General features: G+C 40.3%; 1 protein-coding gene across 1 annotated transcript; it reads left to right on the forward strand.

Moving 5' to 3' along the window:
- The first annotated feature begins 2,376 nt into the window (after positions 1 to 2,376).
- LOC149828533 (putative flavin-containing monooxygenase 1) lies at positions 2,377 to 21,621 on the forward strand. Its single transcript, XM_090017634.1, has 6 exons — positions 2,377 to 2,536; positions 14,240 to 14,690; positions 15,269 to 15,506; positions 16,851 to 17,026; positions 18,715 to 19,073; positions 21,123 to 21,621. The coding sequence occupies exons 2-6, from the start codon at positions 14,241 to 14,243 to the stop codon at positions 21,469 to 21,471; spliced, it is 1,572 nt and encodes a 523-aa protein (XP_089873760.1). The 5' UTR covers positions 2,377 to 2,536; position 14,240; the 3' UTR covers positions 21,472 to 21,621.
- The last annotated feature ends 1,361 nt before the right edge of the window (positions 21,622 to 22,982 follow it).

Genomic DNA, 22,982 nt, shown 5'->3' on the forward strand with positions numbered 1-22,982 from the left:
AATTGTGTTTTAAAAAAAATGTGTTTTAAAAAAATAATTGGTTCAACAATCAAATATGTGCTTATCGAAAAAAATGTCGTCGAAGATTCCAAAATACTTAAGGATAAAGTATTGCCGAAATAGTTGCCACAGGAAAGCGGGATGGAGACCACAAATAACCCTAAAAATTTTGGATTGCAGTGTTTCGGTTTTTATACTCACAATGTTTGCATATAAATTATCTGCGAACTTCATGGAATATGTGCGATGTTCTGAAGTTTGAGCGCAGTTCACACATAAAATTATGTGCAAACTTCGTGACACATGTGTGATGTTCCGAAGTTCAAGATTAATAAGAAGTCCACACATAAATTTTATGCTACCTTCATGATGTCTATAAGAAAAATATGCAAAACTCCTTTTAAGTGGTTGTTTCTGTTACCTAAGGAACAGAGTGATATATCGCACGAAGTTTGCCAGTTTCGCATATGTGAAGGTTAAATAGGTCATAGTAAAGTTAGGTATTTGAGATTTTAGACATCAGAAGAACAACAGAAATTGCAAAGCATTTCTGAAAATAGGTCATATTTTTGGAACAGTATGATCATTTTTTGATATATATATATATATATTGGATTTTGAAAACCTCCCCAATGGAAAACCCTCCCAAACCTTTCAAATGGACATTTTATTGGATTTTTAGTTTTTTTTCAAAATTCTATGTGATCTATATCCTTGTTTTTATAGAAATCAGTTCTTGGGCATTTGATTCTGATGCGTGGATAGGTTCTTATAAGTTTCAAAAATCAATGGCGTATAATTTTCATAAAATTTTGAGGCTCCAAATATCATTTTTTCTATCCAAAATTCATGATTCAAGTGTTTATTTCTAGTAAATCAATCATGCTGAATAAATATGTATGGTCAGAATTTTGAAAAAAATAACAAAAAAAATTTATTTGGTAAGTTTGTGACCGTTTTCATTGGGGAGGTTTTCATTCTCCTATATATATATATATATATATATATATATATATATATATATATATATATATATATATATATATATGTATATAGCTCATATGTATTTATATTTATTCATTTGTGTCTAGTATCATAGAGCTCATATACCAAATCGATTCTCTATTCTGACACCCATGTTGGATCTAGATCTCCGTCCAGGCCTGATTTACTGAATTGGAAACAGTATCTGATCAAGCATGATTCAAGCCCATATCTGATCCATTTACGTGCCTACTTACATTAAGGCCATTGGCAAATCTTCTATTATATAAATGAAATTTTAGATAAATATGGTTTTCATTTCCTGTATTTATTTAATTATTTTTGCTTTCTTGTTCTTTTTATGTTATCTTTTCTTTTTGACAATCAAAATAGGAAAATAACATTGTGGCACTGAGACCCCTTGATTATGATAGTGTGACCTTACCATCCACCTATCTCCAGGGCTGCAAACGGGTCAGATATAGATCAGATCAGGATTGACCTGACACTAGATCCAACTTTTTATGAATGGGTCCAGTATTGGATCTGGATCCGAGTCAGAATAAATGATAGAATTCCATATCTGAATATGATCTAACTTACTATAATACTGGATCTATAAAATAAGGGATCAAGTGTATCGGTTTTCATGCAAAATAGGCCAGATAGGCCGGGCTCCCATCTCGGTTATGAACCTATTTGTATACATGAGAAATTTGCATTTAGGCGACTAACTTATGGCAAAATTACATTTCACTGCCTATATTCAAAGAGTTTTCAAATAGGCAGCTATCTTTTCAAGAAATTGCTCATAACACCCCTATATTACTTTTTCTTGCTAAAGTTATTTAATCTTTTAACTGTGCTACAATTACAAAAAAGTAACATTCACTCGTTTAAAGAAAATAAATGGTTAAAGTGTCGTTTTAAAGAGTCAATATGACTTGCAAAAGTCACTTATTTAGCCTTAACTAGAAAAAGTGGCATTCAATCATTTAAGAAAAAAAAGGCCAAAGTGTCATTTTAACTAGTCAAATGGAGTGAAATAACAGAAAAAGTAACCTAAAGTGGGCATATGAGAAAAACCTCGAAAATATAGTCGGCTATCTGAAAACTCTTGAAACACAGACGCTTAAACGTAATTAATTTTTCAATAAGTTAGGTGCCTAAACATAAATTTTTCTGAATCTTATGGACTGTATCTGCGGAAAATATCTTCATTCGGGTCAGAACTCCTGTCTACCTCATCCTACCTCTACTTTATTCATTTTATAGTAATTTCTAATGGGTTGATTTGTAGGTGGAAGGGACCAATCTGCCAGAGTGCCACTAGAAAATCCAAAAAGAAATATCTATGCAAACAAACAAACTTCACCATATTGCCGTCAAATACAGCCAAACATAAGAAAAGTGTGGCTGAGAAGAGAGGGTCCTTGTGGTTGCATTGGAAAGGCAGAAAGAATAAAAATCAAGAAAAGATACAAGTTTTTTTTTGCAAGAGATTCAGGTGCTTTGTGTCTTCCAAGTTCACGCTGAGAAAAAGAAGAAACTGGTGAGTGCATTGGCTGCTTATTTTTGCGTATATATAGTACCACTTTCTAGCTTTTCATCATTATAGTGGAATTCTTCTCAACTCTCCCCGTGGATGTAGGCATTATTGCTCAGCTATATAATCTGCTACTAGTTTTCATTTTGAATGTTTTATGACTTGTTATGTGGTATGTATAGTATTGTTTTCGAGCATTTTATCATTATGTTGGATTAATTTTTCTAAACTCTTCTGGTGGATGTAGGCATAATTGTTCTGTCATGCAATCTATTACACACACATTATATATATATATATACAAAATTCCAATCTTCTCTTTTTAGGAATCTTTCTTATTTTGCAGTGAATTTAAAAGAAAAAATGCAACTTTGAGGGATGGTTTTTGAGAGTCCTTCCTCGCATGTAACTCCACAGCATTTATGGTCTGTGGAATGTGCTCTCCAGCTACAGGACTCGGACTTTGCTTGAGATTATCTCTTATGTGTGACTATATTGGTAGATTTTCACTTGTTTTCCCCATTTTTATTTGCACTTGAAAAAATTTTAGAAAGGTTGGTAGCTGCTTGGATGTAATTATTTGAGAGCAGAGCAGGTCATGTTTTTTTTTTTTTTGAAAGGCTATGGGATTAGGTAGCCCCCCTACCAGTTATACAAACTATACCCATTGGGAAGAACACGATTAGGCATACGATAACGTGCACTAACTGCGCATACCAGACAAGCGGAGCCCCCGTTGGTACCGGTCATGTTCTATACCACTGATTTGTCGATTATATTCGATGCCCATTGCACGTCTCACTTGGGAAGGGAGAGAATGGGGTCCACACCCCATTCTCCCCATTCTCTCCCTTCCCAAGTGAGATGTGCAATGATGATTGAAATATAATTCCAATGATGGGTTGTATACAATACAACATGATCTACCAGTGGCACCCGCCTGGGTCGGCTGAGTGGTAGCCGAGTAGGGAAGAAGGTGCTGACCTCTTCATTCCAGGCTCGACTCTTACCGGGTGTGCAAATGCCTTTCACTGGTGGGCTCCGTAAGGGTTTGGGTGTCGGGGAGGTTACCTGCTTGAACTTGGTCATAAAAAATGATCTGCCACTGTACCTTTTTTTATGACAACAAACCTCCACGATCAAGCCCCAATTGCCCCGATCCAATAGTGGAAAACTATCATCCCCCTCTCTCTTCGTTCACATCACTATCAACGCCTAATGTTGAGAAACAAGATGAGCCGTTCGTGTTTCGGACCACCATGTTTTTCACATTTTTTTTCTGATATATGTACTTTTTCAGCACTCTCGAGTACCCTAAAAGGCCTTTCGGTAAGAACCTCGTGTATTCGGACCCTCTCTTATCTTCTTGATGTACTTTGCTTTCAAGTATCTATAAAGAAGTTTTTTGCATTCTTGCATCTTTGTTCTCTTTGTTTTATTGTGCATGTGCGTACTCTTGATTTCGCTCGTGCACATGTGTTGTGAGATGTTTGTGCGCTTAAAAGGCCTGCTTTCGGTGTTTGCGATTACCATAGCCTTATCGACATTGAGATTGACAATGGTGCCGAAGAAGAATGTCATGACTCCTTCAGGTAGTATGGTTCTTTCTGAAGAAGACTTCATGACCAATGATCGGGTATCAGTCATCTCGCGTGATATTGTCGAGCTGGTTGGAACAATGACCACTATGAAGAAATTGGTCAATGAAACTTGTGTTGCTTTTAAGGATCTTAACACAAAGATCAAAACAGCGATAGAGGGTGTGGAAGACTATGTCGAAAGTCTTGCTACTAGATTTGGTTATTCGGTGGAGGACCTTGCCACCAAATTTGATGATTTGATTGGTTGGTTCAACATCATGGCTGATGAATTGAATGTTGTTTGACGGAAGAATGATCAATTGGAACGGCAGTTGAGGACTGCTCTAACTGTCGGCGCTGCGGCGCACATGGATAAGCCATGTTACAGGCTACCTGAGCCCACAAAGTATAAGAGCACACAGGACTCAAAAGATCTCGAGAACTTTATCTACGACATGGATAGGTTTTTGGAAGCTACAAGAATAGAAGAAGACGGAGATATGTTGCGGACCACAATAATGTACTTTACGAATGAAGCGACTCTTTGGTGGAAACATTACTTGGGTGATGTTCGACGTGGGTTAGTTGCTATAGTCTCATGAGAGGACCTCAAAAAAGAATTATGAGACTACTTTTTGCCTTAAAATTAAGAAAAAATGACCCACAAAAGGTTGTTGGCATTGAAACAGACGGGGTCAGTGCATGTCTATGTCAAGGCATTCTCTACGATAATGCTAGAAGTTGGGAGAGTGGATGATCAGGATCAGTTGTTTTATTTCAATAATGGGTTGCAAGGATGGGCAAACACAGAACTCATTCAGCATGATCCTTCAACGTTAGCTGAAGCGCTAGTGGTTGTAGAGAAGCTAAATGAGCTTGATAGGAATAACGCGGCATTTCAAGGCAAACAACAGAAAAATAACCATAACAATCGAAAGAATTATTATATGTAGAATGCTGGCCATGAAAACCAGTAGAATCAAGGCCGACAAGATGGCCAAAATAATAATCAGAATAGGAATAACTTCTAGGGCGACAACTATCATCGCCGTGATTATCGTATCTGTCACGATGATCACTGGGCCGATACATGTCTCAATAGGAATGAAGATAACCACGCACCTCGAGCTGCAAATGTTGTTCAGGGTGAGGAAGTTCATCAACCTACAGAGGCACCAACAGTTGGTGGAATGTAGATGATAAATGAAATAAAGGTAACAACTACTATAGAACCGGTCGTATGCAAAGAACAGATGTACTTGGAACTTCTACTCAACGAAAGACTCGCCAAGGCATTGGTAGACATAGGTGTCATGCATAATTTTATCTCGTGTGAAGAGGCAGAACGATTGGGACTATAGTGGAAAAAAAAAGAGAGTTGCATGAAAGCGGTTAACTCATAAACCAGGGCCATCTACGGTATTGTTTGTGATGTGCCAGTGCAGATGCATAACTGGTCAGGAAGGTCCACGTTATTAGTCGCACCTATGGATGATTTCAAAGTCATCCTCATAATAAATTCTTCAGAAGCGACAAGGCAGTGTCGATACCTCACCTCAACGTTGTTAGTTTTGAGAGTGAGAATCAACCCTTCATGGTTACTATGATATCGGTGAAGCCTTGCGAGCGCTTGGTGTTCGCGCTTCAAAGTAGTGATGAGACTTTTCTTGTCACAATTTGTTCCACAGATGAAGCAGGAGAAGCCGGGGATGTCCCAAGGGCCTTAGTGCCCATATTGGCCGAGTTCGGTGATGTGATGCCTGCCGAATTACCGAAGAAACTACCTTCGGGGCGTGAGGTAGACAACCAGATTGAGCTAGTGCCGGGTGCACGGCCACTCGCAATGGCTCCCTATCATATGACAATTACTGAGTTGCAGGAATTACCCAAACAATTAGATGACATACTCAAAGTAGGAATCATCCAACCATCCAAAGCTCCCTTTGAAGTGCCTGTGTTGTTTCAAGTAAAGCATGATGGGTCGAAACGTATGTGCGTCAACTATAGGACACTGAATAAAATGACTGTGAAGAACAAGTAGCTGCTTCCTTTGATCGTGGACTTGTTTAATCAGCTCAAAAAGGCAAAGGTTTTCTCTAAGTTGAACATAAGATCTGGCTACTGGCAAGTCAGAGTTGCTGAAGGGGATGAGCCAAAAACTATCTGCGTAATGTGATATGGGGCATTTGAATTCCTTATTATGCCCTTTGACTTAACGAACGCACCCGCCACCTTCTCAGCCCTGATGAACAAAATTTTCTACCCGCACCTTAACAAGTTTGTCATTGTGCAGTTGGATGACATAGAGGTGTATAGTGATTCTATTGAGCATCATGTTTGACACCTTCGGATTGTGTTTCTGTAACGCCCTGGATTTCCAAAACAATGCTAAGTTAAAAATTTCATGATTTTTTTTTCTGTGTAGCAAAACTTAAAAAAGGTTTTAGCAGCGAAAATGGACGATAATGAGTCATCAATTTTAGAAAACTTCGAGCAAGTCACAGGTATGTGGCCAAGCTCTCATTGACCACCAAGGTGTTTCATTTATCAAAACAACTTGTTTATTACAAATATCACTGCTTGAAAAAGCAATACTTAGTTTTAATAAAGGAAACAGTACAACGCACACTAGAGAAACCCTGAAACTCGATGTCGCCTTGCTCCATATATTACAATGTAGGTTCAACACCTAAAATCTTCATTAAACGGGGTCCAAACCACTGCTGATCTGGTAAGCAAGCATTCGTCCATACATTCAATCAAGCATCAACTCATGCAAAGACCACTCAAGGTCATAGTTCGCAATAATGACGCTCGAGTCTCCACGACTTAGCGTTTATCACGAGAGCCTCCACAAAGCTACGAGTTGAACACTTTGCTCAAGTCTTCAGGACTTGGCATGAGCCTCTTCAGGGCTGTGATTGAACATCGCGCTCAAGTCTCCATGACTTAGCATAGACCTCTTCAGGGTCTCATTTGGGATGTCAAACTCAAGTCACTATGACTTGGCACATCCATATCCCACGAATCCAAGCGCGAGCTCCTTGAGCTTAGCTTGTCGTGCGGATACAACACTGGTCTTTTTCCTATCGGTCCAGTAATATACTGAGCATGACACATTTCTCAAGGTTATACAGGACTTGACAAAACAATGTCCATTCACTCATACATTTAAACATCGCTAAACCTAGAGCTAATGCATTGTTTTGATATTAGCAGTTCACCCCCTAGTATACAGGAGACATTTTGTCTAGGTATCAACTCGATGTTCTGGAGGTTTATTATTCTATGTATTTTAGATATCCTAGAGGCATGTTGGCCCCATCCATGATAGGGTGGTAGAACTCATATCGGGATAACCCTATCAAGCCAGTTTGGATGCATCCTCTACTGCAATAGTCGGGTTTAATCCTTAGATATTTAAAGATAACCACAACCTCCATACACCCTGAGTGATGGGAGGTCCCTTGAACTTTATCAGGTTCATAATCAAATACATGTCATGGATGTACCATCATCATCTTCCATGATAAACAATAGTCCTAAGGGGTCTGTCGGTCTAACCATTACTGGTCGGATATTCGTATGTCATTCGAGCAAGCGAGTGCAACCCGCACTGAGAAATTATGTACCCGGTCCCATTCAGTATTTTTCTAACACGATCATCAACCATGGGGTTCTATGACCTTAAGTCTTATTCATATGCATGCTTGACTCTGCTCTCTACATCTGCGGCCATCATGAGTACCTCACCTCTTTCGGGTGGACAACATACTCCGACTCTTCGACCCTTATGAGTTTAGTTGTGTAACAGTATCTCAATGAGCATGCATATACCACGATCTCAACGGATCGACTGCTCGACATATATTATCTCAACGAGCACTTGGCTGAGTCAAGGCGCAACAACTACTCTAACTCTTTGGCCCTTACGAGTAAAGTGCCCTTATAGGCGAACATGAGAATGAGTCATTCTGGCAGCGTCCCGACAACAGGGCATCCTCGTGTCATTCAACCGGCTCGGGCAATTCCTTTGCCAATCATTTCACATCACTTCCCCTGCTTCGACGGCAGAAGTGTGACGACCTTTTCTACATTGTAAAAAGTACTTGACAGAACTTGGGCAGCACCTCTTCTGTATAATGGAGTAACATGCTACGTTCTTTCTGAGCTTGTTGAGCTTCTTAAAAAATTTCAGCAACACTCCCTCTCTTTGATGGAGAAAGTGTGTGTTTCTTTTAAGCTCGGTGAGCATCTTTTAAGAAATTTTAGCAGCATTTCTCCTCTTTGACGGAGAAATGGCTACACTTAACTCAGAAATGAATGTGCACTGTTATGCGTACTTCACATCCATCGAGGTTCGTTGAAATCTTAGGCCATAGTCAGGCTATGCGCAAGTGACTCAGGTTTTTATGAAAAAATGATTTTGCGCAAAAGCAAAGTCTTTCAATAGAGGCTTCATTCGTCAAGCAGAATCTTGATCGAGGAGCGACAATGGAATCGCATTGACGATTTGGAGTTTGATTTCCATTTGAACACTCATTTATGCACATTATATGTAATATAAGCAAAAGCTTGTGCTTTATAATGCGGCAGCAGAAATGAGTGCATATTTAATGTTTGGTGGGGGAAACCGAACTAAATAACTTAAAGAAAGCAAATACATATATATTTACAGAAAGTAGGAGCTTTGGCATTGTTCGACATGACGATAATCTTAAATACATAATTTAAATTGCAGAAAGTAGGAGCCTTGGCATCGTTCGATGCAACAACAATCTTAAAAGCATAATGTAAATTACAGAATGCAGGAGGCTTGGTATCGTTCGATGCGATGATAATCTTAAATGCATAATTTAAATTACAGAAAGTAGGAGCCTTGGCATCGTTTGATGCGGCGGTAATATTAAAAGCATAAGCAAATATATATATATATATAATATGCAAAAAGCAAGAGCCTTGGCATCATTCGACGTGACAACAATCTCAAATACATATATACTGCAATATACAGGAGCTTTTATCATAAAATATCAAATTATAGTCGCAAGGCATGCGTGTGAATACCAAAGTGTCCTAGAGAGCATAAACCAAGGACTAGGGTTAGATACTACTTTAGAACATATACGATATATAGCATAACACAAATCAAACAAATACTTAAGAGAGAGTGATCGACGAATCAAACTTACCCTCTGATCGGTGAAGAACGGCTCTGGTACGCAATGGCAACTTCAAATTGGGTTCAAACCTCCTTCAAAACGCTAAACTAAGTCAGATGAGTTCAATCTAGTTGAAAAAGAGGTAGAGCAGGTCAAGCTGCTAAACTCAAGTGGTTTAAACTAAACTGGGTTTGGTCCAAGTCAACTGGGTCAGGCAGGTTCAGACTTAACCCAAGTAAGCTGGGTCTGGGTCAAGTGAATCAAACTTGGATTTGGGACCAAAAATAACTTTGACTTTAACTAGACCCAACTGGGTTCAAGCCAAGTCAAGTGAGTTTAGACCAGGTCAGGTAGGCTCAAACCAGGTCATGCAGGCTTAGACCTAGTAGGCTAGGTAGGGAAGGTTCTAAAGAGAGAGAGAGAACAAGCAAGAGAGGGGGGGGGGGTGATTTTTATGAGAATAGAGAGAGTGGGGAGGGATATTTATAGCCTAAGTCCACCTCCTCTTTGGAGTTTTCTAAAAAAATCAGAAAATCTCCCTTTTTCCTTTTACCCTTGGCTTTAAATAAATTCCAAGAGGTTCCTTTGTATGGGGCCCACATGGAATATTTCATGAAATATTCTGTAGGTTTCACAAGATATTTTTTGAGAAATATTTTCGTAGGTCCCACCAACATTTTTGTAGGTCTCATAAAAATTTTGGGTTTTCAACGATTTTTTTTCAAAAAATTCTGAGCATGACATTCTCTTCGTATTGACGCAGCTAAGAAAGTTGCCTCGTATAAATCTCTTGATTTTACTCAGGGAAGAACTTATGGCTCCCTGACTGTTTGAGCATATATTCGTGAAGATACAAATATCGTAAGTATAACTGGTTCATAGAAATCAATTTGATTCGTATTTCGGGTTCATATGCTATTTTCATATGGAAATGTCTCATAAATTTATTTAAAACTTTTGCTAAAAAATTGCAGGTCTTACAGTTTTAGACTCTGAAGAACTACGAGTTGTATGTCAAGCAAGAGAAGTGCCTATTTGGTCATAAGGAAGTTCACTTCCTTAGCCATATTGTGGGAGGAGGCATACTAAAGATAGACCATAAGAAGATTGAGGCTATTCAAGCTTGGGAGCCGCCTACTAAGGTTCTTGAATTACGCTCTTTCTTAGGGCTTAAGAATTACTATTGGTGCTTCATCAAGGGATATTCGCAGATTGCTGCTGCGCTCACATATTTGCTGAAGAAAGACAGACCATGGCTATGGTCTAATGCATGCTAGAAGGCTTTTGCTGGATTGAAGCAGTGCTAAGGTTGCCCGACTGTCAGCAGTTGTTTGAAGTGCAGACTGATGCATCTGACTTCGCAATCGGAGGGGTGTTGCTCCAGGCAGGACATCCCATTGCATTTGAGAGTCGAAAGTTGAACGACGCCAAGCGTCGATACATTGTGCATGAGCGGGAGATATTGGCGATCATGCATTGTCTCTGCACATGGAGGCACTATCTTTTAGGGTCACAATTCATTGTGCGCACTGACAATGTTGCGACAAGCTACTTCCAGACTCAGAAGAAGCTGAGTCCAAGACAAGCTCGCTGGCAAGATTTCTTGGCAGAATTCGATATAGTCCTTAAGTACAAGCCTGACAGGGCCAATGTTATTTCTGACGCCTTGAGTCGAAAGGTGGAACTTGCAACTTTGCTCGCTTGGGATGGTAGTATGAGCCAACCGATGAGCAATCTTATCAAGCAAGTTCGAGAAGCTTTAAAGAGTGACCCGATGGCTCAATAGTTGATCTTATTGGTAAAGGAAGGAAAGACGCAAAGATTTTGGCCGGAGGACGATTTGCTTCGCTCAGCAGGTCGTCTATATATCCCACGACAGGATACTCTACGAAAGTGCTTGATTCACGAATATCATGATACCACTTGGGCGGGTCACCTAGGACAACAGAGAACGTTGGCGTTGTTGGAATGCGCATTCTACTCGCCGCAAATGTGCGACGATGTGAATGCTTATGTGCAGACTTGCTTGATTTGCCAACAAGACAAGCCCATCAATCAGAGACCCGGTGGACTACTGGAGCCTCTACTAGTGTCGAGTCGTCCATGAGAGTGCATAACCATGGACATCATTGTGAGCTTGTCAAAAGCTGAAGGTTGTAGTTATATCTATGTGGTTGTAGACAGGTTTTTGAAGTATGCTATCTTCGTGCATGCCCCTGCCACCTGCTCAGCTGTCGATACTACTAAGTTGTTTATGCGAACTGTAGTCAAGCATTAGAGAATCTCAGAGAAAATTGTCAATGATCGTAATGCCCGGTTCATTGACAAGTTTTGGCGAGAAGTGTTTCGCTTGATTGGGACAAACTTGCACTTCAGCACAAGTTTTCACCCCCAAACCGATGGACAGACGAAGATGATCAATGGTATGTTGGAGGAATATTTGCAGCACTTTGTCAGTGACAATCAAAGAGATTGAGTTGATTTACTTGATGCGGCTTAATTTTGCTACAACCTCCAAAAGAGCGAGTCATCCAGTCATAGTCCATTCGAAGTTGCAACCAGACAACAACCGCAGACTCTGCACTCTCTTATTGCACAAGGATGTGGCAAAGTGCCTTATGCATACTAGTTTGTTAGGAACTGACAAGATCAAACAGAGTTAGCAAAGGCATATTTGAACAAGGCGATCAAGCACATGAAGAAATGGGCAGATGCGAAGCGTCGACCAGCAAAATTTCGTGTTGGGAATAAGGTGTTGGTGAAGCTTTTTTCAAATCGCATAGTTATCATTCGGGGCCACCACCGAGGCCTTATTCGCAAGTATGACTCCCCTTCACCATTATCAAGCGTGTGAGAAACTTGGCGTACCGACTGGACGTGCGAGCAAACTTTCAAGTGCATCTGGTATTTCACATATGCAACCTGAAGCTGTTCTACAAAGATGAAGGAGACTCTCAATGGAGTATGCCTCAACGTGCTTCCATTTCGCAACGCACACCATCAATGGTCAGCGTCTCAGGCAGAGAACCTGAAGTCATCCTCAACCATTCCAACAACTACCTTGGGGAAGTCAAGAAGTACTTAATGCAGTGGAAGGGATTGCCAAAATATGAAGCCACCTGGGAAAAGGCCGCCAGCATGTTTCAATATCGACAGCTTGTAGAGCACTACCATGAACAATTGGCTTGACGACTCCAACTTAGGTGGGAGAGCGTGTTTCAGACCGTCATGTTTTTTACCTTTTTGTTTCTAATGTATATACCTCTTTGGTACTCTCGAGTGCCCCAAAAGGCCTTACGGCTTAAAGAACCCCGTGTATTCGAACCCTCTCTTCTCCTCTTGATGTATTTTGCTTTTAAGTATCTATAAAGAAGCTTTTTGCATCCTTGCATCTTTGCTCTCTTTGTAATTGTGCATGCGCATACTCTTGCTTTCGCTCATGCACGTGTGTTGTGAGTTGCTTGTACGCTTAAAAGGCCTGCTTTTGGTGTTTGTGATTACTCGAAGCTACGTTGCGGGGGCCTTTGCTTCTAAGCCCATGACACGTGGCTCACTCATGTTAGGGAGATCGTTACTTGTGAAATAGGCCTTTTAAGCTGAACACAAACAACTAATGTTCGGCTTGTCTTGGCGCATTGATTAACAATAAATATATTTTACACATATATCCCACATCATAGAGCGTAGATGACTGAAGTGTTTGGCTTGCAAGTGGTAGGTTTAGAGTTCTAATCTTACTACTTGAAAGTTTGAAACAATTATTTATTTTGTAAATGAGCTGGTTCTAACTTGGCTCAATAGGTTTAGGGTCCAAATTCTATTATTTTCAACTCTGAAAATTTATATTTTTTTTGTAAATAAACTGATTTGTGCTCAGCTCATTATGCTCGGGCTCTTCATGAGCTCAACTCAACACAAGAAATGAGTCAAGCTTGAACACCCTATTTTTTTATTCTGCGAGGCTCATCTGCCAGCCCTACCACCACAACCACACTCTTATAAATACTTACAAACAAAGTCTGTGTTGTGGTTTGGTTTGGCATTCATATTTGATCATTATTAGAATGTGATTTAAATATTCACCCAACGAATGGTTGTTTAGATTTGGTAATTCGCATTAACATAACTGTGGGACTAGGTTCTGCAGTTTTACATCTGAACCCAAATCCTAATATGTTCCTGAAATGGTCATAGTTTTTTCCATCCATATCTGAAGCAGAATCCAAATCCAATTATTCTAGATCCAATTACGTATTGCCTACATCTGAGGACACGTTAGGTCATATTGGATATAACTGATCACCTATTATATTCAGTCCCCGCCATACATCTCACTTGAGAACCGTGATAGCGGGGCCCACATGCATCTCCATAAAGTGAGATATGCGGTGACCAGATCTGCCCTCCTCCAGCATAGACGGGTTTTTGTTTTTAATTAAGACACACCCCTTGATTTAATTTGGCTTCACCTTTCAATGTAATTAGGTTGAGAGGTGGTAATGTCCCTTAAGACCAATGTTGGCAGAACCTTTGAACCAAATTGAGTTTCCAAAAGGAAAACTTGAATCGTTCTGAATCAAATCAGTCTGAATTGGTTAATAAAAAACAAGCTTTAAAAAAATAAAAATAAAAAGTATCCAACGTTTATGGCCGGTTTTATGGCCCGATTCAGCTGAATCGACCGCTTATAAGGTGACTGATTGTATCCCTTTTGGGTGCATTTGTCCAGGACCTGTGAATTAATTGCACTCTTATAAAATTAAAATGCAGAGACAAAGCGGTCCCAGCCTGGAACGTTTTGTCTCTGCATATCAAACGCAGGACAGCGCCCAGGCGAGGACTGGTCTGTCCGCATTCGGGTGCATTCCATGATTCAAACAGACCCTTGTATCAAAATGGGACCAATTCAATTCGATTGCTTAAAACTGATTGTGTGTGTGTGTGCTTCTACTGGTGATTGTGTATAGAATGGAGAGCAAAAGAGTTGCAATTGTGGGTGCTGGGATCAGTGGCTTGATAGCATGCAAATATGTAAGGGACAAAGGCTTCCTGCCCATTGTGTTTGAGATGAAGGACAAGATTGGAGGAGCGTGGTTGAGAACACTGGAGTCCACCCTGCTGCAGACACCCAAGCTTGCCTTCCAGTTTTCAGACTTTCCATGGCCATCCTCAGTCACCAGTGATTTCCCCACTCACGGTGAGGTCTTGGAATACCTTCAGTCCTATTCTCAACATTTCCATCTCCTCCGATACATTCAGTTCAATTCCAAGGTCATCTGCATGGATTTTGTAAAGAATTCGGGTTCGCGAGAAGATGGTAATCTTTCCTCCATGAGTGCTGCTTGGTCTGGTGAAGCATTCAGTTCAGGTGGGACATGGCACATCACAGTTTACAATGCCCAGCATGGATGTTCAAAGGTCAGTACATTCTTGGGGCGCATTTGTTACACACTCTTTGCTGCGCGAAAGGGGTTTCGTGCGAAACACATCCCCCCACATGGAAAAATGCTTTGTGTGACCCCTTATCATACTAAAAACAACAAGGATTCATATGACAAATGAGTGCTGCACTCAGATGTAGTTGAAATCCGCACCACCAAACGGCATAGAGCGATTGCCATTTGGCGAATCCCCCCCCCTAGCCGCTTCCAACTCAGGCTCCCAAAAGGAGCCCAAGTGGCTTATACGATCCAAATGATAAAAACAAAGACGAGAAATCAGATCCATTGTTGGGATTAAACTCAATAAGGCTTACTAGATGAGGATGGTATTCGATTAGGACCTCTCTTTGTTAGGAGGATCCTTCAAAAATCATAGTTTTAGGTCTTCTTTGCTTGATTTGAACCAATGGATGCATTATGATTGCTTATTTACTAAAAAAGGCTTTGGGTTGAATAGGTTTATTAGTATTCATTGACTAGACATGAGCTATCATGAGTGTGCATGTCAACTCCTTTTCTTTTCTTGTGTCATTAAAACCAGAAAATCAAATGCAGGTTCACGCTGTGGACTTTGTGATAGTGTGCACCGGGAGATATGGAGACATTCCAAATCTGCCAGTTTTTGAAAAGGAGAAAGGTCCAGAGGTTTTCAATGGCAAGGTGATGCATTCAGTAGATGTCTACACTATGGATCACAAGCAAGCTGCTAAGCTGATCAAAGGAAAGAGAACTGTGGTTGTTGGTTTTTCAAAATCTGCTTTAGACATTGCAGCCAAATGTGCCGGCACCAATGGTGAGAGAGTCCAACCCTTTTTTTTTTAATAATGGAGAGCAGTGTTGTGAGAGGCCTACGCTTCAGTACCTGAAGCGTACCCCTCAGAGGCGAGGCACACGCTCAAGGTACTGAGGCGTTGCTGTGATGCGCAAATTGCCCCTCATCACAGTTCCCCGGTTACAAATTCCCCGGAACTTCGCCGTTGGCTGCTCAGTCTTCTCCGACCACCGGACGCGGCCCCCCCTTGCTTCCGTACCAGTTGGGCGCGTGGTCCTTCTCCTACTGCCTCCCCTCCCACCGCTTCACTTCCAGTCCAGTTGTGAGAGGCCTACGCCTCAGTACCTTAAGCCTCAGAGGCGAAGGCTCAACGCCAGGCTTCGCCTCATCGCATTTAACAACCTTGATGGAGAGAAACTATCATTTGGTTCGATCATCCCATTATGGGCTGAGTGGTGTCAAGCTGTGGCCCTATTTTTATGTCCTCTGACAGTTAGTATCCTTAGAACAATGTCATCAGTGCCACCGATTCTTGTATCTGCCGTAATAACCGATATTCAACTGAATCGTTTTGTATCAGCTTAAAAATGATAAAAAAAATTATTACGTGTCAATCGACACATTAAAACCGTTAAAACAATATTAAAAAAATTAATTTTTAGTATTTTTATATTTTATTAAAAAAAATAGCTTGATTCAAGGGTGAAGCATTTAGATTTTCTGCCTTAGAAGCCTCAATCGAGTCAGCACAAAAACTTTGTTCTCCTGAGGTCCACCGTGCCCCTAATTGGGAGTGCCCCTAGCTTCAGCCTTGCGACAAAGGACGCACAACTCAGGTATTGAACTCATGACGTATTTAAACAACCCATTTAGTCAGGTATGTAGAGCTCCTATATATGTCACAGTGACATGCATTTAGAGAGTGTATCATGGGTGACATGAGTTTGGCCATGCTATATCCATATCTGATTGTAACGTAGTGGGAGTGGGTCTTGGCTGCTAGACGATGGTCAGGGTTTCATTCCCATGGGCGTCAGCCCTTTTATATAAGAAAGGGCAAGAGCATTATGTCCCTTGCTCATGCTCCATCAGGGCAAGGGTTGCGCCACCGGTTTACACCTTCGGGAAAGCGAACTGAGTTAGCACAACTCGGCCTCCAAACCCGGGGGTGGTTTCCCTGCTCCTCATGAAAAAAGAAAATAGATATGGTTTGGGCTTTCAGCTTATTGAATCTGACTAAACAGTCACATTTGGTCATATATTGAATAAAGTCCAATCCATTGACATTCCTAATTAAAATGTCAAAGATAACTTGTTTGATGACTTGCAGACGTATATAAAACCTTTTTCTTTCTTTCTTTTCAGGAATGGAGTTTCCTTGCACAATAATATGTAGAGAACCAAAATGGCACTTGCCTCACACATTTGGTTGGTTAATGATTCTTGCATTTCTCTGTGGAACTCGCTTTTCGGAGCTCTTGGATCATAAGCCTGGAGAGAGCTTTATCCTTGGCCTTTTGGCCACACTATTATCCCCTTTGGTACTTCTATAAACTTTATTTTCACTTTAAACATCCAGTTCAACATCAGCAATATCCTGATTGCCACTACATGACATGATAGTTAATATGTTTTTTTTTTTTTGTAATCATATTCAATCTGCATCAGGGCTAATATAAATATGTAGCTGCCTACTCTGATCCATGCCCACTACTAGTCTACTGAGTTTCTGAAGGGTTTTTTCATGTTTTTCTTTAGTATAACCATCTGTGTTCTTCATGCTTGATTTTATGAATAGACTATTAGATCATCCAATTTTAATGGTTATAAGGTTTTTATAAGGTTTGAAAATCGATGGTTATAGTATTTATAAATATTCAAGCTGAAAATTTAGCATTTTTCATTAAAAAACATTATTCAAGTGTCATTTTCTATCGAATAGACAATGTCAAATGCATCTGCATGGTCAGATTGTGTTAAACACTCCAAAAAGCCCCTTTTGCTCACAGTAGGCTCCTAACTTTGGTAGACTCTCTTTCTCTCTCTCTGCGTTTCAATACACACTAGATGGTATTCTCCAAGTTTTGGTGTCTTTGTGCGCCTTAAGACTCAAGAACATCTCTCTCATTCAATCTAACCAATGGATATGTTGGATCGTATTTGTTGGGATCACACTTTCCATTTGTTTTTTCAAAAGTAAAATCATGAAATGTTTGAGTCTTAAAGATCCGGTACATTGTGAGCCAATGAATTTTGAACCCATTAATTTATTTTCATACATCACAATCACATGAACAAAGACCTATCTTTTATTAAGGCCTCGATTGTTTCATGCACCATATAAGGGAAAGTATCGTTTTCCACCATGGATGAAACAAACATCAAATCATCATGGTGAAAAATTATCATGTTGGCAGTGAGCTCCAGTTTTTCCCACCACCTGTCACTTTCTATAAGTATACTTCTCCCCCCCCCCCCACCCACACACACACACACACACCACCACCACTCCCCACTCCTATAAAAGCTTTCACATGAAAAACTCACTGGCTGAGCTGACAGTACGTTCAGAAATCAGTACTCATTCTCAAGTAAAGCCTTTTCTTTACATAGGAATGAAACAATGATACCTAAATAAACCATGTACACATCTTTAGGGTATTATTTTACCATGAACAGTCCGAGGCATGAAACAATGATACCTAAATAAACCATGTACACATCTTTAGGTTACTTTTTTACCATCCGAAGTATTGCATTGAACAGTCCGAGGCAGGTGCTCTCTCTCTCTCTTATATATATATATATATATATATATATATATATATATATATATATATATATATATATATATATATATATATATATATATATAAGAGAGAGAGAGAGAGTGCAGCTACTGCACAATTGCTGTGATGGACAGCCACAAAAAAAACACAAAAAAGGAGAAAAAATATGCTATTTGAGCATTTTTTTCTTTTAATAGCAGTTTTTAACAGCCGCTAAAGGTCCCAGTGAAAACTGAGGCCTTTAGTGGATGTCAAAAAATTGTCGCTAAAGGTCTCAATTTCCGCTAGGGCCTAAAAGTTGTGCAGCTAGCACTTTTTCTATATATATATATATTATATATTGAACCGTCTAAGACAGCATTTCTTCATCAGCCTTGGTTGGAAACTAATAATAAAACATATATCCATTTGTAATTAATTTTTGTGCTTGGTACATGCAGAAATGGGGATTCTCCAAGTTGGTGGAAATTTGCCTACACTGGCAGCTTCCAATGAAGAAGTATGACATGTTACCTGAAGGAAGGCTCTTCCAGCATGTTGCTTCATGTAACTTTGCAACCCTTCCTGAAAACTTCTGTACTTATGTTGAAGAAGGAAGCATCATAATAAAGAAATCTGAAGCTTGGGGCTTTTGGGAGGAAGGTGTGATGCTTGAGAATGAAGCTTCACAGTTGGTGGCTGACCTAGTGATCTTTGCCACTGGGTACAGCATCAGTCCGAAGCTCAGGGACATTTTCAAGTCTTCAGCGTACCAACAATTCTTATCAGGGTCAGAATCTGGCATTGTTCCTCTATACAGGTATAAATTTTTTATTTATTTCCTTTTCATTCAAAGGTTTTTGTTCAGTATTGGCTATTTTAACAAAAGCAATGTTTATTTAATCTGATTTCATTATTTTTATCTATTGTTACATTTTTGCGTGCACTATATTTGCTTTGAGTTGCTAATCATTTGAAGAATTCGGCATCTACGTATGTGCAACCAAAATGGGCAGATCCAATGATCGGGCAGAGTACTTGGTATGAAAATCTGCTGCATAAAACAGTGAAAACACTGTACATGCATGCTGCTCATGCCATTGACACAGCCATTTTCTCTGTTTCACGCAGCCAATTTGTGTATTTTGTGGGCTGAGTAGTTTGTCAAGCACTCGTTCTGATCATTGGATCTCGCGACTAAGTTGGTATCTAGTTTAGCTTGAGATGGTCACTAAGATCTCAGTTGGGTATGATTGATGATGCTTGCCCATGCGGTAGACCTATCAAATTGACAGGTAGGGCTACACATGAGCCGAGCCAAGATCCAGCCTGGGCTGTTCGAGCTTGGCTCGAATATTACAAACCTAGGCTTCAGCTTAGCTCAACTTCAGCTTGACATGCTCGACCTTGGCTTGGCTAAGCCCGAGCCAAGCTTAGGCATTAATAGATTATTTTTCTTTTCAAACATGTTAAAGGAGAACCGCCACACTGAAGGCATCTGTTGTGATAACATGTAAATTTGAGCCTTGATGAACTTGCTGGTGTTTTAGCTTGAACTTGTTCATCTAATCAAGCTTATGTTGAAGCAGGAGCTTGGCTCATTTGATAAATGAACAAGCTCGAGCAGAGCTTTAACCAAGCCGGTCTCAAGCTACTCAGCTCACATTGCACCCCAATTGCGAGGTATCAGTTGTGAGGCAGACCTGATTCTGGCACTGGTCCACCTTGATAGCTAGGGTCCAGGCGTGCATGTTGGTAGGCTTATCAGGATGGGTTTTCTAGGACGAGTCCTAGCGAGGTGCGAGTCTGGCTTGTGTGTCACAGACCAAGATATGGGTCTCACCCCGGTCAAACTCCTTTAATTTCCTGTGTATGTTTTGCACAAACTGGTTTGCTTAAAAAGGTTATATTGGTCTTACTAATTAGATTCGAGACAGTGTCCTTTGAGGTCAAAGCCGGATCCAGAACCATGTGGGCATGGCTTAAGTTCAACCATTCAAAGATTAATTGTTGTGTGTTTGAGAGACTTAGGTCTCATATCCAAGGATCCGATGTGGTGAGGGGAGGTGCTGATGTAGCATGGGCTCGCTCGTTCTTGTGAAATATGAGATAAACATTTATAAGAGGGCAGATCAGGTGCAATCACATTGCACACTCTCAGTGTGCTGCTGCATCTGACAACCTTCAATCTGCTATTGGGCCCCACAGTTGACAAGTTGTATCCCAAATAGGGGTGTCAAGGGGTCGGATTTGGTTCGGACCCAGGTAGAACCTGACTTGGACCCGGTTTTCAGGTATGGTATCGGGTTCGGACACGGGTCTATTCAGGTCCACTATAAGAAAAATCATACTTGGACCCGATAAGAACTACCTGAACCATACCCAGTAAAACCATATTTTTTATCATTTTTATATTGAAAATTTGCAGGTCTTAATCGGAACTCTGGTTGGGTCCGGGTCTGGTATAAAATTTTACAAACTATAGCCGGGTCCATGTATTAATCGGACCTTTGGGTTTGGACCCGGGTCTTAATCGGGTCTTATTATTTATCACCATACCCAGACCCTGTAGGGATTGGTTTGGGTCGGGTCCAGGTAAACCTGACCCGTTGACACCCCTAATCCCAAAGATGGATGGCGGTCAGGCGCAGCGGCACACTAAAATTTTGCTATGTGATAGAACCTAATTCACCTTCCATTTATGAGGGGAGTTCTTGGTTCTTTGGCCTAAGCTTGAGGGGATCAGGCTAGAGGTCCTTGATTCTCAACTATGAAGATCTCAAATTAAATCTCTCAGATTTGAGGACTGAGGCTCTCAAATGAACTCTTTAGTGTCAATTGAGCATAAATCTTAATTATTCTCTGACAGGGAATGCATCCATCCACGGATACCTCAGATGGCAATCATCGGATACACAGAGACTATATCAAATCTGTTCATGTCGGAGATGGAAGTTAAATGGTTGGTTTGTTTCCTCTCTGGCGGTTTTCGGCTACCGAGCACCAAGGAAATGGAAGAAGATATTACGAAGTGGGACGATTATAAGAGGAAGAACAGTGGGTACAGATATCGAAAGTCTAGCCTTGCTGCAATTCAAATTTGGTACAATGACAAACTATGCAGAGACATGGGATGCAATCCAAGAAGGAAGAGCAACTGGATTTCAGAGCTCTTTTTGCCTTATGGCCCAGCAGATTACTCCAATTTAAAGACCTAAAAGTGTTAATACTTGCGCATATTACGCTAGGAATGAATTTCTAGTAGTTTCAGTGTTTAGTTACTTCACTGTGGCGCCTCACTTAGAGAGCAAATAAGTATAACTAGTTTATGGTTGCATAATCAATAATCATTTTCTATAGTTTTGCCATAACTGTGCATTGTTTTCCATTGAAAATCTGTGAATTAATGTCTATCCCAGTGTTCTGAAAAGCATTGAGGCTTAGCGAGGTGCTCCACCAAAATCTGAGGCGAGGCGTAAGCCTCGAGGCGCAAAGCTTAAGCCTCGAAAAAAAATATATTAATTGTACATAAATTATAGTTACTTCTTACAATGATTAAAAACTCACTTTATAAGAGGAAACTCAGCATATCACACTTTGAAAACTTTATGCAAATCAAGCTTCTTAAAAAGTGAAAATATTGTTTTCCTAATATAAAAATAGATTCTCCGGATGTGGGAAACGTGTCTTTCATGCCAAAAGAATTGTACTTTGGTATTTTAATTGTATGTTTTTACATTAAATGTATGCATGCAATGATTTTTTAAAAAACAAGTTTTAAAATAATAAAGGCTGTAACTGCATTTTATGCATTCCTTACATTTATTTTCTATCACTACTGAATTTCCATTACTTTTCTTAAATGCTTCACACTTCACGTACATTCTTAGATTCTAGCTTCTCACTTTGCAAACAGCCTCATGCATTGACTTATTCCTACAGTAATAAAACAACTAAATGTAAGTAAGGATGTCAATGGGTCGGACCTAGGTTCGAATTAATCGGAACTGACCTAGTGGAATTCGGATTCAGATGAAAAATAGTGAGGTCCATCCAAGTGACGGGAATCTCATTGGTACAGGTATTGGATGCCATCCATCTTGAGATCAACGACATCCAGAAGTGCTTTGATGGAATACCGTGAGCACATTCTGACCTGATCCCCTCTCGTCGATGGGTTAGGGTTGGGCCGTTGGGTGGCATGGACTCTAATTAAAATTGGGTCGGATCGGTTCGGGTCGTCCCCATGTCCCACAATATATGAGTGTGAAGAGGCAACTCGAACGTGCCAAAGACCTCAAATGAAAGAGGAAAAAACGAAGAGCTGTGTTCCAGCTTTCCAGTCTCTCTCTCTCTCTCTCTTTGAGATTACCAATATGCTGGTAAACAAATTAACATGAGCCTGTAAACCCCACTTCTGCTTTTTATCCGCTTCAATTTTGGCTATTTGTTTAGTGAGAGAAAGCAGTAATTTGTGCGCCGGTGCTGCTCTACTTGGGTTCTGATTGTTACAAACAATGAGAGGATGAGAAAATTAACAAGTGGGTTTTGAGATTCAACAATTTTATCACTAATAGCACATGAGATATAGCATTGCTGAGAGACGAGAGAGGGCCTGAGTGAGAGACGAGGGAGATCTTAGAAAGCAGAGAGACGAACAGTGAACGAGGGTTTGAGGCGTGTACGCCTCACCTTGAGGCGCGCCTCGCTCTGAGGCGTACGCCTCAAA

Source organism: Nuphar pumila, chromosome 9, assembly GCF_984573655.1.
Source record: "Nuphar pumila chromosome 9, dmNupPumi1.hap1.1, whole genome shotgun sequence".
Lineage (NCBI taxonomy): Eukaryota > Viridiplantae > Streptophyta > Magnoliopsida > Nymphaeales > Nymphaeaceae > Nuphar > Nuphar pumila.

Bases quoted from the DNA above. Each gene is read 5' to 3' on its own strand.
- LOC149828533 (XM_090017634.1), top strand. From the start codon at position 14,241: ATGGAGAGCAAAAGAGTTGCAATTGTGGGTGCTGGGATCAGTGGCTTG. The intron at 14,691-15,268 runs GTCAGTACATTC...AATCAAATGCAG, and splicing joins CCCAGCATGGATGTTCAAAG to GTTCACGCTGTGGACTTTGT. The intron at 15,507-16,850 runs GTGAGAGAGTCC...CTTTCTTTTCAG, and splicing joins CAAATGTGCCGGCACCAATG to GAATGGAGTTTCCTTGCACA.